The sequence below is a fragment of the Rattus norvegicus genome, chromosome 2, assembly GCF_036323735.1.
Source record: "Rattus norvegicus strain BN/NHsdMcwi chromosome 2, GRCr8, whole genome shotgun sequence".
NCBI classification, from domain to species: Eukaryota; Metazoa; Chordata; class Mammalia; order Rodentia; family Muridae; genus Rattus; species Rattus norvegicus.
The window spans coordinates 111,693,886-111,715,689 of record NC_086020.1 but is presented as its reverse complement, the minus strand read 5'-3'; the positions used below and the strand labels follow the sequence as shown (position 1 = coordinate 111,715,689).

General features: G+C 43.0%; 1 protein-coding gene across 10 annotated transcripts in view; it reads right to left on the bottom strand.

Moving 5' to 3' along the window:
• The window catches only part of Spata16 (spermatogenesis associated 16), a 380,391-nt gene that overhangs the window by 78,659 nt on the left and 279,928 nt on the right, over nt 1–21,804 (bottom strand). For all 10 annotated transcript variants that reach the window (XM_039103604.2, XM_063282699.1, XM_039103603.2 and 7 more), the window contains 2 exons: nt 14,612–14,758; nt 13,091–13,203 (listed from right to left, as the gene is read on the bottom strand). In XM_039103604.2, the coding sequence (XP_038959532.1) occupies nt 13,091–13,203; nt 14,612–14,758 (260 nt within the window). The remainder of the gene's footprint in view (nt 1–13,090; nt 13,204–14,611; nt 14,759–21,804) is intronic.

Sequence of the window (21,804 nt, the reverse complement as noted above, 5' to 3'; positions counted from 1 at the left end):
CTGCCCACATCCCTGGCCCAAGAGGCAACTGTATAAGGCCTCTGGGTTCCCGTAGGGGAGGGCCCGGGAGCGGCAGGACCCCTGCGCCTGAGACACTGCCGGAACCTGAAGGAAACAGACCGGATAAACAGTTCTCTGCACCCAAATCCCGTGGGAGGGAGAGCTGAACCTTCAGAGAGGCAGACACGCCTGGGAAACCAGAAGAGACTGCACTCTGTGCACATCCAGGCGCCAGAGGAAAACACCAAACGCCATCTGGAACCCTGGTGCACGGAGGCTCCCGGAAAGAGCGGCGCAGATCTTCCCGGTTGCTGCCACAGCGGAGAGGACTTAGGCAGTACCCCACGAGCAAACTTGAGCCTTGGAACTGCAGGTAGGACCAACTTTTCCCCTGCAAGAAACCTGCCTGGTGAACTCAGGACACACAGAGGCAAAATTCCTCTAAGGCCGGGCACTTCCTGTGTTTACCGGAAGTCCCACACCGGCGGATCCCGGACCGCAGCAGCTCTCTGCTCCCAAACCCCGTGGGAGAGAGACCTCACCGCCTGATCAAGTGGGCACTCCTGAGGCTGCAGAGCGGAGGAGACCACCAACACTGCCCACCCCTGCCCACATCCCTGGCCCAAGAGGCAACTGTATAAGGCCTCTGGGTTCCCGTAGGGGAGGGCCCGGGAGCGGCAGGACCCCTGCGCCTGAGACACTGCCGGAACCTGAAGGAAACAGACCGGATAAACAGTTCTCTGCACCCAAATCCCGTGGGAGGGAGAGCTGAACCTTCAGAGAGGCAGACACGCCTGGGAAACCAGAAGAGACTGCACTCTGTGCACATCCAGGCGCCAGAGCAAAACACCAAACGCCATCTGGAACCCTGGTGCACGGAGGCTCCTGGAAAGAGCGGCGCAGATCTTCCCGGTTGCTGCCACAGCGGAGAGGACTTAGGCAGTACCCCACGAGCAAACTTGAGCCTTGGAACTGCAGGTAGGACCAACTTTTCCCCTGCAAGAAACCTGCCTGGTGAACTCAGGACACACAGAGGCAAAATTCCTCTAAGGCCGGGCACTTCCTGTGTTTACCGGAAGTCCCACACCGGCGGATCCCGGACCGCAGCAGCTCTCTGCTCCCAAACCCCGTGGGAGAGAGACCTCACCGCCTGATCAGGTGGGCACTCCTGAGGCTGCAGAGCGGAGGAGACCACCAACACTGCCCACCCCTGCCCACATCCCTGGCCCAAGAGGCAACTGTATAAGGCCTCTGGGTTCCCATAGGGGAGGGCCCGGGAGCGGCAGGACCCCTGCGTCTGAGACACTGCCGGAACCTGAAGGAAACAGACCGGATAAACAGTTCTCTGCAACCAAATCCCGTGGGAGGGAGAGCTGAACCTTCAGACAGGCGGACACGCCTGGGAAACCAGAGGAGACTGCACTCTGTGCACATCCAGGCGCCAGAGGAAAACACCAAACGCCATCTGAAACCCTGGTGCACGGAGGCTCCCGGAAGGAGCAGCACAGATTTTCCCGGTTGCTGCCACAGCGGAGAGGACTTAGGCAGTACCCCACGAGCAAACTTGAGCCTTGGAACCACAGGTAGGACCAACTTTTCCCCTGCAAGAAACCTGCCTGGTGAACTCAAGACACAGGCCCACAGGAACAGCTGAAGACCTGTACAGAGGAAAAACTACACGCCCGAAAGCAGAACACTCTGTCCCCATAACTGGCTGAAAGAAAACAGGAAAACAGGTCTACAGCACTCCTGAGACACAGGTTATATGACAGTCTAGCCACTGTCAGAAATAGCAGAACAAAGTAACACTAGAGATAATCTGATGGCGAGAGGCAAGCGCAGGAACCCAAGCAACAGAAACCAAGACTACATGGCATCATCGGAGCCCAATTCTCCCACCAAAGCAAACACGGAATATCCAAACACACCAGAAAAGCAAGACCTAGTTTCAAAATCATATTTGATCATGATGCTGGAGGACTTCAAGAAAGACATAAAGAACTCCCTTAGAGAACAAGTAGAAGCCTACAGAGAGGAATCGCAAAAATCCCTGAAAGAATTCCAGGAAAACACAATCAAACAGTTGAAGGAATTAAAAATGGAAATAGAAGCAATCAAGAAAGAACACATGGAAACAACCCTGGACATAGAAAATCAAAAGAAAAGACAAGGAGCTGTAGATACAAGCTTCACCAACAGAATTCAAGAGATGGAAGAGAGAATCTCGGGAGCAGAAGATTCCATAGAAATCATTGACTCAACTGTCAAAGATAATGTAAAGCAGAAAAAGCTACTGGTCCAAAACATACAGGAAATGCAGGACTCAATGAGAAGATCAAACCTAAGGATAATAGGTATAGAAGAGAGTGAAGACTCCCAGCTCAAAGGACCAGTAAATATCTTCAACAAAATCATAGAAGAAAACTTCCCTAACCTAAAAAAAGAGATACCCATAAGCATACAAGAAGCATACAGAACTCCAAATAGATTGGACCAGAAAAGAAACACCTCCCGTCACATAATTGTCAAAACACCAAACGCACAAAATAAAGAAAGAATATTAAAAGCAGTAAGGGAAAAAGGTCAAGTAACATATAAAGGCAGACCTATCAGAATCACAGCAGACTTTTCGCCAGAAACTATGAAGGCCAGAAGATCCTGGACAGATGTCATACAGACCCTAAGAGAACACAAATGCCAGCCCAGGTTACTGTATCCAGCAAAACTCTCAATTAACATAGATGGAGAAACCAAGATATTCCATGACAAAACCAAATTTACACAATATCTTTCTACAAGTCCAGCACTACAAAGGATAATAAAGGGTAAAGCCCAACATAAGGAGGCAAGCTATACCCTAGAAGCAAGAAACAAATCATCTTGGCAACAAAACAAAGAGAATGAAAGCACACAAACATAACCTCACTTCCAAATATGAATATAACGGGAAGCAATAATCACTATTCCTTAATATCTCTCAATATCAATGGCCTCAACTCCCCAATAAAAAGACATAGATTAACAAACTGGATACGCAACGAGGACCCTGCATTCTGCTGCCTACAGGAAACACACCTCAGAGACAAAGACAGACATTACCTCAGAGTGAAAGGCTGGAAAACAATTTTCCAAGCAAATGGTCAGAAGAAGCAAGCTGGAGTAGCCATTCTAATATCAAATAAAATCAATTTTCAACTAAAAGTCATCAAAAAAGATAAGGAAGGACACTTCATATTCATCAAAGGAAAAATCCACCAAGATGAACTCTCAATCCTAAATATCTATGCCCCAAATACAAGGGCACCTACATATGTAAAAGAAACCTTACTAAAGCTCAAAACACACATTGCACCTCACACAATAATAGTGGGAGATTTCAATACCCCACTCTCATCAATGGACAGATCATGGAAACAGAAATTAAACAGAGATGTAGACAGACTAAGAGAAGTCATGAGCCAAATGGACTTAACGGATATTTATAGAACATTCTATCCTAAAGCAAAAGGATATACCTTCTTCTCAGCTCCTCATGGTACTTTCTCCAAAATTGACCATATAATTGGTCAAAAAACGGGCCTCAACAGGTACAGAAAGATAGAAATAATCCCATGCGTGCTATCGGACCACCACGGCCTAAAACTGGTCTTCAATAACAATAAGGGAAGAATGCCCACATATACGTGGAAATTGAACAATGCTCTACTCAATGATAACCTGGTCAAGGAAGAAATAAAGAAAGAAATTAAAAACTTTTTAGAATTTAATGAAAATGAAGGTACAACATACCCAAACTTATGGGACACAATGAAAGCTGTGCTAAGAGGAAAACTCATAGCGCTGAGTGCCTGCAGAAAGAAACAGGAAAGAGCATATGTCAGCAGCTTGACAGCACACCTAAAAGCTCTAGAACAAAAAGAAGCAAATACACCCAGGAGGAGTAGAAGGCAGGAAATAATCAAACTCAGAGCTGAAATCAACCAAGTAGAAACAAAAAGGACCATAGAAAGAATCAACAGAACCAAAAGTTGGTTCTTTGAGAAAATCAACAAGATAGATAAACCCTTAGCCAGACTAACGAGAGGACACAGAGAGTGCGTCCAAATTAACAAAATCAGAAATGAAAAGGGAGACATAACTACAGATTCAGAGGAAATTCAAAAAATCATCAGATCTTACTATAAAAACCTATATTCAACAAAACTTGAAAATCTTCAGGAAATGGACAATTTCCTAGACAGAAACCAGGTATCGAAGTTAAATCAGGAACAGATAAACCAGTTAAACAACCCCATAACTCCTAAGGAAATAGAAGCAGTCATTAAAGGTCTCCCAACCAAAAAGAGCCCAGGTCCAGACGGGTTTAGTGCAGAATTCTATCAAACCTTCATAGAAGACCTTATACCAATATTATCCAAACTATTCCACAAAATTGAAACAGATGGAGCCCTACCAAATTCCTTCTATGAAGCCACAATTACTCTTATACCTAAACCACACAAAGACCCAACAAAGAAAGAGAACTTCAGACCAATTTCCCTTATGAATATCGACGCAAAAATACTCAATAAAATTCTGGCAAACCGAATTCAAGAGCACATCAAAACAATCATCCACCATGATCAAGTAGGCTTCATCCCAGGCATGCAGGGATGGTTTAATATAAGCAAAACCATCAACGTGATCCATCATATAAACAAACTGAAAGAACAGAACCACATGATCATTTCATTAGATGCTGAGAAAGCATTTGACAAAATTCAACACCCCTTCATGATAAAAGTCCTGGAAAGAATAGGTATTCAAGGCCCATACCTAAACATAGTAAAAGCCATATACAGCAAACCAGTTGCTAACATTAAACTAAATGGAGAGAAACTTGAACCAATCCCACTAAAATCAGGGACTAGACAAGGCTGCCCACTCTCTCCCTACTTATTCAATATAGTTCTTGAAGTTCTAGCCAGAGCAATCAGACAACAAAAGGAGATCAAGGGGATACAGATCGGAAAAGAAGAGGTCAAAATATCACTATTTGCAGACGACATGATAGTATATTTAAGTGATCCCAAAAGTTCCACCAGAGAACTACTAAAGCTGATAAACAACTTCAGCAAAGTGGCTGGGTATAAAATTAACTCAAATAAATCAGTTGCCTTCCTCTATACAAAAGAGAAACAAGCCGAGAAAGAAATTAGGGAAACGACACCCTTCATAATAGACCCAAATAATATAAAGTACCTCGGTGTGACTTTAACCAAGCAAGTAAAAGATGTGTACAATAAGAACTTCAAGACACTGAGGAAAGAAATTGAAGAAGACCTCAGAAGATGGAAAGATCTCCCATGCTCATGGATTGGCAGGATTAATATAGTAAAAATGGCCATTTTACCAAAAGCGATCTACAGATTCAATGTAATCCCCATCAAAATACCAATCCAATTCTTCAAAGAGTTAGACAGAACAATTTGCAAATTCATCTGGAATAACAAAAAACCCAGGATAGCTAAGGCTATCCTCAACAATAAGAGGACTTCAGGGGGAATCACTATCCCTGAACTCAAGCAGTATTACAGAGCAATAGTGATAAAAACTGCATGGTATTGGTACAGAGACAGACAGATAGACCAATGGAATAGAATTGAAGACCCAGAAATGAACCCACACACCTATGGTCACTTGATTTTTGACAAAGGAGCCAAAACCATCCAATGGAAAAAAGATAGCATTTTCAGCAAATGGTGCTGGTTCAACTGGAGGGCAACATGTAGAAGAATGCAGATCGATCCATGCTTATCACCCTGTACAAAGCTTAAGTCCAAGTGGATCAAGGACCTCCACCTCAAACCAGACACACTCAAACTAATAGAAGAAAAACTAGGGAAGCATCTGGAACACATGGGCACTGGAAAAAATTTCCTGAACAAAACACCAATGGCTTATGCTCTAAGATCAAGAATCGACAAATGGGATCTCATAAAACTGCAAAGCTTCTGTAAGGCAAAGGACACTGTGGTTAGGACAAAACGACAACCAACAGATTGGGAAAAGATCTTTACCAATCCTATAACAGATAGAGGCCTTATATCCAAAATATACAAAGAACTCAAGAAGTTAGACCGCAGGGAAACAAATAACCCTATTAAAAAATGGGGTTCAGAGCTGAACAAAGAATTCACAGCTGAGGAATGCCGAATGGCTGAGAAACACCTAAAGAAATGTTCAACATCTTTAGTCATAAGGGAAATGCAAATCAAAACAACCCTGAGATTTCACCTCACACCAGTGAGAATGGCTAAGATCAGAAACCTAGGTGACAACAAATGCTGGCGAGGATGTGGAGAAAGAGGAACACTCCTCCATTGTTGGTGGGATTGCAGACTGGTAAAACCATTCTGGAAATCAGTCTGGAGGTTCCTCAGAAAATTGGACATTGAACTGCCTGAGGATCCAGCCATACCTCTCTTGGGCATATACCCAAAAGATGCCTCAACATATAAAAGAGACACGTGCTCCACTATTTTCATCGCAGTCTTATTTATAATAGCCAGAAACTGGAAAGAACCCAGATGCCCTTCAACAGAGGAATGGATACAGAAAATGTGGTACATCTACACAATGGAATATTACTCAGCTATCAAAAACAACGAGTTTATGAAATTCGTAGGCAAATGGTTGGAACTGGAAAATATCATCCTGAGTGAGCTAACCCACTCACAGAAAGACATACATGGTATGCACTCATTGATAAGTGGCTATTAGCCCAAATGCTTGAATTACCCTAGATCCCTAGAACAAATGAATCTCAAGACGGATGATCAAAATGTGAATGCTTCACTCCTTCTTTAAATGAGGAAAAAGAATACCCTTGGCAGGGAAGGGAGAGGCAAAGATTAAAACAGAGACTGAAGGAACACCCATTCAGAGCCTGCCCCACAAGTGGCCCATACATATACAGCCACCCAATTAGACAAGATGGATGAAGCAAAGAAGTGCAGACCAACAGGAGCCGGATGTAGATCGCTCCTGAGAGACACAGCCAGAATACAGCAAATACAGAGGCGAATGCCAGCAGCAAACCACTGAACTGAGAATAGGTCCCCCGTTGAAGGAATCAGAGAAAGAACTGGAAGAGCTTGAAGGTGCTCGAGACCCCAAAAGTACAACAATGTCAAGCAACCAGATCTTCCAGGGACTAAGCCACTACCTAAAGACTATACATGGACTGACCCTGGACTCTGTCCCCATAGGTAGCAATGAATATCCTAGTAAGAGCACCAGTGGAAGGGGAAGCCCTGGGTCCTGCTAAGACTGAACCCCCAGTGAACTAGACTATGCGGGGAGGATGGCAATGGGGGGAGGTTTGGGAGGGGAACACCCACAAGGAAGGGGAGGGGGGAGGGTGATGTCTGTCCGGAAACCGGGAAAGGGAATAACACTTGAAATGTATATAAGAAATACTCAAGATAATAAAAAAAAATAAAATAAAAAAAAACATATAGATCTCCTAGAGGAACAATGGCTAGTTTCCCTGGCAGATTAAGTCATTGATAACAATGACAGGGTTATCCATACTGAATAAAAATGAAGTTCTTTATCAGATGTCCCTCATATCCACATGCAGCAAAAACATTCGCAGTAATAAAAGGAATCTAAACCTTAGGACAAATAAAAGGGAGGAGTGGGGGAAGGCAGAAGGAAGAGATGAAAAGAACTTCTCAGTGTCAGCTAGTCTGCACTAAGCACTTTGTAAATAGTTTCTCTATAAAAATAGAAAGAAAGAAGAAGCTGGGACAGAGCTTGAAGGGCTTTGATCACATCTTTACTCCTGTCATAAGTACATGTTTTATTTGGAGTTACTTTCACTTAATAAATCATACACAGTAAAACCAAAAAAAAAAAAAAAACACCAATGGCTTATGCTCTAAGATCAAGAATTGACAAATGGGATCTCATAAAACTGCAAAGCTTCTGTAAGGCAAAGGACACTGTGGTTAGGACAAAATGGCAACCAACAGATTGGGAAAAGATCTTTACCTACCCTACAGCAGATAGAGGGCTTATATCCAAAATATACAAAGAACTCAAGAAGTCAGACCGCAGGGAGACCAATAATCCTATTCAAAAAGGGGTTCAGAACTAAACATAGAATTCATAGCTGAGGAATGCCGAATGGCTGAGAAACACCTAAAGAAATGTTCAACATCTTTAGTCATAAGGGAAATGCAAATCAAAACAACCCTGAGATTTCACCTCACACCAGTGAGAATGGCTAAGATCAGAAACCTAGGTGACAACAAATGCTGGCGAGGATGTGGAGAAAGAGGAACACTCCTCCATTGTTGGTGGGATTGCAGACTGGTAAAACCATTCTGGAAATCAGTCTGGAGGTTCCTCAGAAAATTGGACATTGAACTACCTGAGGATCCAGCTATACCTCTCTTGGGCATATACCCAAAAGCTGCCCCAACATATAAAAAAGACACGTGCCCCACTATGTTCATAGCAGCCTCATTTATAATAGCCAGAAGCTGGAAAGAACCCAGATGCCCTTCAACAGAGGAATGGATACAGAAAATGTGGTACATCTACACAATGGAATATTACTCAGCTATCAAAAACAATGGCTTTATGAAATTCATAGGCAAATGGTTGGAACTGGAAAATATCATCCTGAGTGAGCTAACCCAAACACAGAAAGACATACATGGTATGCACTCACTGATAAGTGGCTATTAGCCCAAATGCTTGAATTACCCTAGATGCCTGGAACACATGAAACTCAAGACAGATGATCAAAATGTGAATGCTTCACTCCTTCTTTAAAAGGGGGAACAAGAATACCCTTGGCAGGGAATAGAGAAGCAAAGATTAAAACAGACACAGAAGGAACACCCATTCAGAGCCTGCCCTACATGTGGCCCATATATACACAGCCACCCAATTAGACAAGATGGATGACGCAAAGAAGTGCAGGCCGACAGGAGCCAGATATAGATCTCTACTGAGAGACACAGCCAGAATTCAGCAAATACAGAGGCGAATGCCAGCAGCAAACCACTGAACTGAGAACAGGACCCCCGTTGAAGGAATCAGAGAAAGAACTGGAAGAGCTTGAAGGGGCTTGAGACCCCATATGTACAACAATGCCAAGCAACCAGAGCTTCCAGGGACTAAGCCACTACCTAAAGACTATACATGGACTGACCCTGGACTCTGACCTCATAGGTAGCAATGAATATCCTAGTAAGAGCACCAGTGGAAGGGGAAGCCCTGGGTCCTGCTAAGAGTGAACCCCCAGTGAACGTGATTGTTGGGGGGAGGGCGGCAATGGGGGGAGGGTGGGGAGGGGAACAGCCATAAAGAAGGGGAGGGGGGGAATTAGGGGGATGTTTGCCCGGAAACCCGGAAAGGGAATAACATTAGAAATGTAAGTAAGAAATACTCAAGTTAATAAAAAAAAAAAAAGAATAACTGACAAATCCAAGGTTCTTCAGGATAGATTTGCTGCGCAGGCATCAGTCACTATCTTATGGTGACAATACTCTGGGTGCTGGGTTCTTTACACCGAGATATATGTTGAGCTCATGGTCAGAGTCTGTGGTCATGGAGGCTGCAGGCTGTGGGCCACAGATCTGCATCCTGGCTGCAAAGGACATAAGTCTTGCCAGTGAGCAACTCAGTGACTGAAGGAAAAGGACTTAAGTCCTTTGGGACTCCAGCACTCCACCATAGTAGAAGAAAGTTCAAACTACATGAGATGTACAAGTAAAAAGAAAGATCTACAAAACAACCTTTTTGTCAACACAAAACCCAATCCTGCATGAATAATTAAAGTTTCCATGAACCCTAATGCTTAATAAAGTGCTTGGCCAAATGGCTGCTTTTACTGGAGTCACAAACTAGGGAAAATGCATGGACAGCCCAGTGTACAGTGATTCAAAACATAGCACTTGATACATGGATAGATAAAAGCACACCATTAAGGACTGCGTGTTAATGGTAGTGGGCAGGAATACTTTCTAGGGACCAACTCATTGTTTGCTTCATTAAGTTACCTTTGCAGCCAGCTTTACTAGGTCCTGCTTTATGGAGGGAGTTGTGGCTGGGCAACCACAAGACCCCAAAACCAGTGTTTGGGAGCCTATATATTGGAAGTCAGTACATGTTGTCTCAGAGAAACTTTACACTCACTCACTTCCATCTAGTCTTCCTGAAGGGTTATTTCCAACAGAAGCAAATACAGGAAGCTGATGTGACTCTTAAGTAGATGAGACAGACAGAGAACAAGACTTCTGGCATCTACTATTCTGAGACTGATTCCAGAACAGAGGATCCCATTGATTGGATATCAAAAATCTTGTAATTTTGGTTAGGAGGCAACATTTTCAATTCCATAAAGACACTTTCATAACAATTTTCAAGTGGTCAGGATACACTTGGAGATATGAGAAGGAAAGCAGTGATGGACCCTGAAAAAGTACCTAACACTTAGAAAGGTCCAACCTATACTCAGACCATGTGGTCCAAGTCAGCAGCAAATCATTTCATCAGTTTCTAAATAAGTAAGGAGGTAAGGTAGGCATTGAACCAGAGCTTTAGAGCATAGGCAGACCCCTTCTACAGCACACAGCACCCAGGCCACCAGGGTAGCCTTACACAGAGGCAATCAACCAATGCTCACATGATGATTCTTGGTAGTGAAAGATGTGTGTGTGTGTGTGTGTGTGTGTGTGTGTGTGTGTGTGTGTGTGTAGTATTGCTAATGAGACTGCTGTGGACAAAATGTTTGTTTCACTTCCTAGTTCATATGCCCAACTCGAGTGTCAATGGGTGCATGTTTGGAGATGAAGGCTGTGTACAAGTTATTTGGGTAAGCTGAGGTTATGAGGGTGGGGCCCTGTCCTAGTCAATTTTAATTATCAACTTGGCACAACCAAGACTCACCCAGGAGGAAAAGAGTCTCAATCTAGGAGTTGTCTAGATCAGATTGGCCTGTGTTCGTATCTGTGAGGATTTTCTTATTTGTTGGCAGTGCCATACCAGGACTGGTAGTCCTGGGACTGTATATAAATGTAGAGAGATAGGAATAGGAGGAGGGAGTGGGAGGGAGGGGGGGAGAGAGAGAGAGAGAGAGAGAGAGAGAGAGAGAGAGAGAGAGAGAGAGAAAGAGAGAGAGAGAGAGCATGAGCCCCAACACAAACCAACTGGTGGCCTGCTTGCCAGTCTTTGTTTCAATTCCTGCCCCAAAGTTCCCAGCTTGAGTTCCTTCCCTGACTTCCCTCAGTGATAGGCATAAAGCAAAATAAACCCTTTCTCACCCAAGTTGCTTTTGGGCATGGTGTTTATTACAGCAACAAAAGAGCAAAGCAGAACAGGCTGTGGTGGAGGGATGAGTGACTTTGCAAGAATAGATGCCTGAGCTCGTGTTCTGTCTCTGTGTCTCTGAGCTGTGTGGGGACACAGTGAAAGTGCAGCTTTATGAGAATCCAGAGTAGCAGAGGGCAGAACCACAGGAGGGCAATCACTTTAACATGGTAGCAAGTATTTATTGTTGAACCCACCGGATCTATGACATTTTGGCATATAGCTGCTTGTATTCTGATGCTAATGGGGTCCCCCAAATTAGTTTGCATGAGAGGATCTGCATGTAGCTTCTGGGAACCTATCCCCAGTCAATTCTGATTGGTAAATAAAGATGCTAGCAGCTAATAGCTGGGGAGGAGAAACAGGTGAGATTTAGGATTCCCAGGTTTGGAAGGATGAGAGATGCCATGACTGAGAAGAATGCAGCACGGAGAGGCAGAGCCACCATGTTAAGGTGCCGGAGAGCTCAACTGGGTCAGGAGCAGCCAAGTGGAACACAGAAATTAGTAAGTAGTAATCAGAATTATCTTTGGGACATAGATTCTAGCAGCTGCCCATCTATTGAGCTGCTTATAGCTTATTAAAATATAAAGGCTGTGTGTGTGTGTGTTTCATTCAGAACCATACACCATTGAGGTGGGAAGCAAGCCCCTGGCGGGAGTTTTTAATATAACAATAGTACATTGGCACAATAGCCTGAACCAAGGTAAAAAAAAGATGGATTCTTCACTAGCAGAAATAGAAGGGGAGGTAACTGAGTGGAAGACAGTTGTATGAAGAAGGAGGTTTGCAGCAGAAAGTCAGCTGACACTGCAATTTTTTATTTCTAACTTATACCATTACAAATCATGCAAATAGATCAGACATTTTACAGCTTTTCTCAAATGCTGGGTGATGTTATTGAGCAAGTAATTGCTGAACAGATGTTAAGTAGCTGCTCATGACGACCCCCTTGGTTCTCCTCCTAGGAACATCGAATCAAATGTAATATAGAAGCCACAGATGAAGATTCTTTACAATTTCCAACTAACGACTTTTTGAAAAATATTAAAGGAGGGGAGAAATCTGTCACCTTTACAGTGTATTAACGACAAAGTCTCTTTATGTATTCTCAGTTCAAGAACATACGGTTTGTCTGAGAGCAGCAAGGAACCCACGTCATATTTAGGATGTCTTAGAACATAGGATGGATAGAGCACACCTTCCCTGGATTGTGAAGAAGGATTACATCATTTATCTGTAATGCCACATGCAGCTCAGCAGCAATGTTTAGAGTAACATCCTGTAGGTGACTGGGTGTGCAGGCACGAGCTGGTGAAATTGAGTTCCTGCATAAGATAATGGGGCAGTGCTGTGCAATGGCTCAGTAAATGAGGGAAAGCATTGTGCTTGCTAACATTCGGCTATTGATTTAAAATGGAAATAAAAAAGAGCTCATGGCAGCCTTGAATTAGATGGTTGGAAGGCACAGAGAAGGAAAGCTTTACAAGGAGACATTTGACTGGAAAACACTCAGGACCCCAGAGTGACATTGGAACATGTGTAGGAACGGAAAAGGGATTGAATTACTAGCTAACATGTGTTTGGTTTTCTGTGCATCTTTCTAAACAAAACAAAGGAAAACAAAAACAATCTCAATGCTTGCTTCTGTAAGTTTTAACACTCCTAGAAATCTCTGACGTTCACACATGGGACAGAAGAAGACAACTCATCAGATACCCACATTTAGTTGCGTGCTTCGGATAAAGTCCAGGATTGGCAAGATTCGCTTCCCCACCATCTCCATGTGTCTCACTGTATCTTCTCTGGTCAGTGGAGAGAAGGGAGTTTTATGTTCTAGAAATTGTAACAATAAAATTTTATATTTTTTTCAGAATTCCATTTCAGAATGCTTTCTTTAGTGAGCTATAAACAGATATCTTAATATTAACAGATATGAAATATTTAGTTTGGACACTAGCCCAATCCCTAGCCCATATGTGTAAAAGTAAAAGATCTTCAAGGAGCACAGCAGAGGGCCCATAACCCTTTAGAAACTGACATTTATTCATTTTTTTTGATTGAGAGATCTAAGAGCCAACCTGTGACAATTCATACATCTATGCAGAATATGTTTGTCTTGAATATGAAAAAAATGTCATAAACATGCATGTTCCTTGTCTCGCTCTGCTCAGGTATTGTTCAAGTGTGCAGATGCTATTGACCTTGAATGCCGCTTGAGGCTGAGGGAAACCTCAGAGGGTTCTGCATTCGACAAAACACAAATTCTTAATTATGTGCTCACAGCACAAGAATCAGTTCAATCTGGTCATGAACTCATCTGGCATCTTTGAGATTTAAGTTCTATGTAAGCATTTTCTTGAAAATTGGAACCAGAATTATTTAACATCATCAAATTACATGCTCTTCAGGAGATTTAACTCCTCTCTAATTACGTGAGAGGATAGTAGAACAGAAGTTAATGCCCCAGCAGACAGTCCATGCGACCTGGAGTTGTCATTGCTACACTTTTGATTTCATGTATGAGTCATGTTGACAGACTGTTTCATGTTTGCTAGTCAATGATAAAAGTCTATATCCTTTGTTTTCTCCCAGTGCATGTGTGTTTGTGTGTACATGCATGCCCGCATGACTGCTTTTGTGTGTGTGTGTGTGTGTGTGTGTGTGTGTGTGTATGCACAAATACACATGGGAGCCCAGTGTTCATAGCAGGACTCATCCTTCCCTGCTCTTCTATCCTATTGATTGAGGCAGGGTCTCTCAATCAAACCCAGAGATGGCTGATATGGCTAGTCTAGGTAGCCAACTTGCTCTGGTGATCCTATTTCTTCCTTCCATGAGTAGAATTACATTAAGCTCATTCAACATTCCTGTGGGATTCTGGGTATTGGAACTTTGGTTCTCATGCCCGAAGGCAAGTGCTTTAACTGTTGATTCCTTTAGACCTGAAAGCCTGTTGTACTGCCAATGGCTATGGCCGGCAATGGGTGTCTGGGTAGAATGCTAGGAATGGATTAGTAAGCATCCAATGGTAGTGTGCAATGTGCTCCTGGAGGAAAGCTCTCCTGAAATCAGAACCCCATTTGTTTTTAATCAACCTACAAGGAAAATAAGAAAGATTAGCGGCGACTTATAACCAAACTTTTTTTTTGTTATTTAGGCCCTTCCATAAACTGAGCGCTGTGACAGAGTCCCATCCTTGACTCCATTTTGAAATGTAGTAGTAGGGTCAGGTTCCAATCACCTGTGAAGGTGGGCAGCTTCCTATTTGACACTTTCTCCAGAAACTTTCCATCTTCTTTGTTTTTGAATCCAAGAGTCAACAGATATTGTTGGGGAGGAAAACAGGACCAGTCAGCTGTCTGTGGCAGTACATGGAACCCTTGGGTATCTGAAAAACAGCAGAGACAGGAGGGGGAGGTTTGCTTGCAGGTTTTTATCATTTCCAGGGCCCTCCTCCAGTTTAGCAATTGTAACAACAGATTATCATTTGGAAAAATGATAAGTATAGACATTAAAGGTGCAAAGTAAAATTACGTGCATCAAGAGTACAGGTGGCTGATACATAGAATTGTACTCTCTTATTTGTGTTCTTCTTAGTGATGCAAATGTACACAGAGCACAGTAATAAGCTGTGAGGAGATTATACGGTCATCTTTCCCCATTTATAATAATAGATATTCAGGATCAGCACATAGTAAGGATTATTTTTCTGTGTGTGATTTTTGCATCCTAGCTGATAACTAAGGAAATAGTATTATATGAAAAGAAAATAGAAAAATAACCAAGTGAGAATTACAATAAGTAGTGCTGGGAAAACTGCCATTTTACATGTACAAGAACACAACTTGATTCATCATCTTTCATGCTATGCAAAACATGGTTCAAAATGCACCAAAGACTTAATGTAAGACTTGAAACGCACTGAGCAGGGGTGGTGCTTGCCTTTAAAATCAGCACTTGGTAGGCAGAGGCAGGTGGATCTCTGAGATTGAGGCCAGTCTGGTTTATAGAATCATCCAGGGCTACTTTGTGAGACCCTGTCTTAAGGGGAAAGATAGATAGATAGATAGATAGATAGATAGATAGATAGATAGATAGATAGATAGATACTTGGAACTTGGAGACTGTAAGAAGAGAGTAGGAGAAACACTTTAAGAATAGACACAATTAAGGACTCCCTTTGGAGAACTCCAATCACACAGGATGGAACCCTCAAACTGTCCAATGAGATGGCATGAAATGAAAATAGTAGGATAAGGAGTGGTCGGAGGGAGGACCAGGAGGAGGATGGTGACTAGACTGTGAAAAAAGATTAAATAATAATAATAATAATAATAATAATAATAATAATAATGAGAAACGATTCCTACAAAGCAAAGCAAACAAGTGAAGAGACAGTCCAGAGAAAGGGAAAGCTATTTTCTGAGTATCCATCAGATAAGATTAATGTGCAGGACAAGTGAGGAACTGCAAGAATTAAACACAAATGCCCAGCCCTGAATTTTCCGGAACAGACTATTCTCAAAAGAAGAAATGCAAAAGACCAATAAACACTTGGAAAATGAATGTGAAACATCCATAGCCCTTGGAGAAATGTGAATTAAAACTATTTGAGACTTTGTTATCTTAACCAAGACATAATGACCACCATTGAGAAAAGAGGAGCAACAAATGTTGCCAAGGATGTGGGGGAAGAGGAACCCTTATTCACTGCTAGTGAGAATGTTAACTGTCATAATCACAATGGAAAAATGGCATGGGGATTTCTAAAAATGCTAAAAAGCCATATGGCCTAGCAATTTCATTCTTGGGTATATCCTCCAAGGGATCTACCATCAACACACCACAAAGATACTTATACTTCCTGTTTCCTGGTACACTATTTATAGTAGCTAAGAAGTAGAACCAACCTAACTGTCCGTCAACAGATGAACTGATAAAGAAAATGTGGTGTGTGTATGCAATGGAATTTTACTCATCCATAAGGAAAATCAAAATTATTATGGTAAGTCAAGTTTTCTCTCAGATGTGGAAGTAAGATGTGTGTGTGTGTGTGTGTGTGTGTGTGTGTGTATGTGTGTGTGTGGTGTGTGTGTATGTGTGTGTGTATGTGTGTGTATGTGTGTGTGTATGTGTGTGTGTGTGGTGTGTGTATGTGTGTGTGTGTGGTGTATGTGTGTATGTGTGTGTGTATGTGTGTGTGTATGTGTGTGTGTGTGGTGTGTGTGTATGTGTGTGTGTGTGGTGTGTGTGTATGTGTGTGTGTGTGGAGTGTGTGTATGTGTGTGTGTGTGTGGTGTGTGTATGTGTGTGTGTGTGGTGTGTGTGTATGTGTGTGTGTGGTGTGTGTGTGTGGTGTGTGTGTATGTGTGTGTATGTGTGTGTGTGTGGTGTGTGTGTATGTGTGTGTGGTGTGTGTGTGTGTGTATGTGTGTGTGTGTGGTGTGTGTGTATGTGTGTGTGTATGTGTGTGTGTATGTGTGTGTATGTGTGTGTGTATGTGTGTGTATGTGTGTGTGTGTGTGTGTGTGTGTGTGTGTCATGAGACTAGAGAGAAAAACCAACAAAGATGAAGAAGAGATCTTAAGTTGGGGGAAGAGACGATTCTGGAATACATGCAACATAAATTTGGGAGGTGATCTGTTGTGAGGAGGAAGGGGGTCTAGCAAACTGGGATATGGGGTCAAGACAAGGAATAACAAGAAAGGAAAAAGAAAACAAAGAAGAACAAGGTATGAACTTGGTTGAGGGAGTAGAGGGTAGGATGGGAGAGGGGAGAAGAGGAGGGATAAATGAAATAAGCACAAATAAAAAGAGAAAGGAATATATGAAAACATATTGCTTTAGATGCTAACTTAAACCACAGTGATGTGAGGAAAACCCAGAAATGAGTGTGGTGTTGACTGTAGCAATTAGACCGGAAGTAATCTAAGTGTTGGGAGCACAGCTCTAAAAGGAACTCGGTGCTTCACGGTGGTAAGATCTGCTGTTAGAGCCGCTGTTAGCTGATGATGGTGCCCCAGTAGCGTTCTAAGTGTTGTATGGACATTATCTTCATGGTTGATGTTGTCACTTCACTGCCTTAGGAGTCAGGAAGTGGAGGGACCTTTCTTGGAGCTAATTAGCCAAAGAAAGCAGCTTGGAAGTGGTAGCAAAGTCTCATGTCCACAGATGCCCTCCCATGGAGACTCTGGCCACCCTGCTTGTTGTCAGATTGGGTGATCCTGTGCTACTTTTGGGGAAGCAAAGGTCATCCTTGGCTAGATTTGCCCCATTCATCTTTACTATAAAAAGGCTTCTCAGTTGATGATGGATGAGCAGCAAGGCTGAGGAAGTTCACTGCTGAGTCCTGCAGAAAAGAGGAATGGTACCAATCCCTAATATCATGGATTTTGTTAAAGATTGTTTTTTAACATAGAATCAAATGGTTTGATCCCAGTTTTATGTCTTTATTGGTAATATTTCTCTAAAAGATAACAGGCACAATGCATCCTAGCTGCATTTGTGTAGCCTTCCCCAGCCCCTTTGCTCTTGCTCAGCTAAATGTTTGCTGAGAAGTCACTCATTAGTTATGCAGGGTCTCCTACATAGTCAATAGCAATTTGGAAATCATGATCCTTCTGCCCTAGTCCCGTAAGGTAGGGATTATGAGTGACGCATCATACTGGGTTCTGATGCTTGAAGCTTGGGAAACTTGAACATGGATCATACTCTCTCACACCTAGAACCCGTCTATGCTTACATGTGCTAGCTGAGCAGAGTCTCTCCATGGAGTCCCCCTTTCCAAATTACAGTACATCAAAACTGCAGTAAGTGATTGGCAATCTACTCAACATATGTATTATACACTTTAATACACTCTGATTCTTCCAAGAACTAAATAGCACACAACTTAAACTCAACAAAGACGTATTGAACATGTTTTAGACTTTCTTGGCTGGATGATTGGGGTCTTAATGAGAACTGACATTTACCTGATTTCTCTGTGTCACATGTTTTATTAAGACTCTTTTTTTTTTTGCTCAGTAAACATGGAAGATATGGTATGTCTTTTAGTTAACCCTGCAGATTATGAAACTGGATCTTCAAGAGATTACAGAAGATGGCTCAGTTGGTTAAGTGTTTGCTATGGAAGCAGGAGGACAAGAGATTACAAGTCTCAGCATCCAGATTAAAAGAAAAAAGCCATGCACCTACATGTACCTACAATCCCAGTGCTGGGGAGTCAGAGAGAGTTGGAGGAAGCTGCAGAGGTGTTTTGGTTGGGCTATTGCCCAAACTAAGTAGACATGTGAGAATCCAATACACAGAGTCAGGGAGACCTGGAGGCTCTGGCTTGCTAGAAAAACTGTTAGCCCTAGAGCCAACTTTACATCAAACTGACGACATGTAACTATTTTTTGGCTCTTTTTGGTCCTGTATGCATCTCATCCAATGCGTATTTTGACTAAGAATTAGCTTCCATGTAAGGTTTGAAATTGTGATTAGGCCTATGGTACACACTGTTAACTTTAGAAAGAATTGTGCATGATTGTTTCCCCCTTTGTTTACCCTTTGATTGCAGTCCGTGAAGACCTAGCCTGGCAGGTTGTGAAGACCCCACATGGCAGCACACGTCTCAAATGTTGAAGCTTGTGTAACATTAATTAGAACTCGAGCTTCCCTCAACTTTGTGCATAAGCTTCTGTGTCTGAACTTCTTGTGCTTCTGATGGTTAAGAAGTTAATCAGATTATATTATTGTCTTTTAGAAGAACTGATTTAAAAAATGTCCCTTTTGCTCCTGTCATGTTAAGAGTATTTGGGAAGAAGAGGTACTTTTAGTGCATCCCTTTACAGTTTATGACCACGGGAGATGACGTTTATTATTAAAATTCAGTTTGCAGGTATGACATGGCTTTAAGTTTTGACCATTAGGAAAGTAGATTCTTAAAAAAGAATACTATGAAAGACCATGGAGATCACATTTCTTACAAAATCATATCTTCAATTCTTTTCTTCCTACCAGATGAAAGATAGCTAATGCTTAGCGAAAGAGGTTTAAATAGTTCTTCATTAACCAGAAATAAGTGTATAAAGGAAAGCTAGCATTGCCCAGTCAGATGTGGACTATATTGAAGCTCTCTGAACTCTCCATTTCTGCTGATGCCTTTTTAAAAATCACGTTTCTGGTGTTTTTGTCTATTTCTCCTCTGTGTTTTTACATACTGTGATGGTTAGTGTCGGTTGTTGACTTGAAAGAGTCTGGAATCTGTCTAGACAGGTAAGCCTCTGCATGTGCCTTACCTGTGTTGTTTGAGATGAGATGAACAGCCTGTTGTGGGGATTACCATTTCCTGACTAGGATCTTGGTTTGTATAAGTAGGTAAAGGGAACTGAGCAGCACTAGATGCATTTACTGCTCTCTGCTTCCTGGCTGTTTATGTTGTGTGACCAGCTGCTTCAAGGTCCTGCTGCCTGGACTTCCTGTCCCTGGAAGTGTGAGTTTGACTAAACTCTTTCTCCTTGAGCTGGTTTTGTCAGAGTATTCTCATAGCAACAGGAAAAGAAAGTGTGCTGACACGAACCAATAAAGTCAACTGGGAGGAGGGAACCTCAGCCGAGAAAACATCTCCATCAGGTCTGCAGTCATTTTCTTGCTTAGTTATTGATGTGGGAGGGCTCGGAGCATTGCTAGTAGTGGGACCCCTAGCCAGGTGGTCCTGGGCTGTGTGAGAAAGCAGACTGAAGAAGCCATGGGATCAGTCTAGTGAGCAGTGTTCCTCCAGGGCCTCTGTCATTCAGTTCATGCCTTGGGTTTCTGTCGTGGCTTCCTTCCATGGCGGACTGTGATCTGTCATCCAGATAAACCCCTTTCTTCCCTAAGTTGCTCACCATGTGCTTATCATAGTGGTAGGAACCAAACTAGGAGATAAGACACAAATACTGATTCATCCTTCACCTGGGATCTCCAAAGCTCGATGTGGCTCAGTGACATTCTCTTCATACACACACACCCTTGGGGGATTTCTCTACTCTGTAGATTTTCCTGTTCATGCTAACTGGAACATGGATGGTGAGTGTTATGGTCACATCTTATAAATTTCACATTTTAACACATATTTCCTCGTGTCTGCCAGGACATTACTATCTGCTCATTTCAAAAAATTACCTCAAATGGAGCAAATTTGTTCCCAGAGCTGACTTCTTTCTCTTCACAGTTTCCTGTCTCCCTGATGGTTTCCAGTGTTATGAGGCTAACCACTGTTCAATAATTTGTTTCTGGCTTAAAATTCAACCTAGGCCTTTGATGACTTTCCCTTTCTTGAGTCCTTGAAGTGTACGGCATCTCCTTCATATACTAATTGAATGTGCTGGCCAGACACCCCACCTCACCCCCTTTCCATGTCTTCCAGCCATTATTCTGCTCAGATTTCTCATCACATAGAATCCAGATCACAGCGGAACTGTTGCTTGCAGATGCAGCTCCTCCCTACCCCACCGCCAGTGTCTTTTCTTCCCTTAGGAGCTTCAGTGCTTCCTTCTCAGACAATCAAGACTCCTGGCTAAGTTACCATCATTGCCGCATCTCAGAAATGATGAAAATGTTTCTACACATAGACGAGCTGTATGTGATGGGGTCTGCCCTCGGTTCCCGTACTCTGGAAACATGCATAGTTAGACTGCAACTTTAAGGGTGATGTCGGAAGACTCAGTCTCTAACAACTTCAAGCAAGCATGTAAGCAAGTATGCATCAGCTCATAATTTCTTTCTGGGTTTCAGGTTTTTATTTCTGGCATAAATCTGCCATCACTTGTGGGGCTCTGGTACCTGGGGTTCTCCACGGAAATCTCTCACCTGGTTAGGTGCGTGGATTTGGGTGAGGGGGAGAGAACTTGGGCAGGGAGGGGGAACACCTTCCGCCGACCCCCACTGTGGGCCCTTCTCCTTTTTGCTGTTGCCAGTTTGGTTGCCCAAGCCAGGCTGAGCAGCAGGAGACTGACCAGCTGGCAAGGGGTGCAGGGGAGCTTCTGGCAGTGGTTTGGGGGGGATCTCTTCCCCAAGCAATGGTGTTACAGCTCTTATGGAATAATTCCTGCACACTTTTAATCCTGAACATGACTCAAAGTTTTTGGATGGGTCAGTGTCTGATAGCAGGTACTCCCTATTGGTCTCCTCTTCCTATTGGTCTTCCGCTTGGGACGACCTCATCTTCATAATTGGGGGCGTGGCCCTGTCTTTCTGACTCATCTGTCTTGAGCCTATGTAACCTGTGGTCAGGTCCTCACCTGTGGAGGAAGGGCTTGGGGCATCGCTCTATGTGACTGGTCTGTCTTAAACCTCTCTACAGGGGTGTGTGGGGGGCAGCAGCTAGTAAGCCTTGATCTGGGAGTCTAGAAAAGCACCTGCCTTGTTTGTTAGGGTCCCCTGGGATTTGACCTATCTTGACCAGGG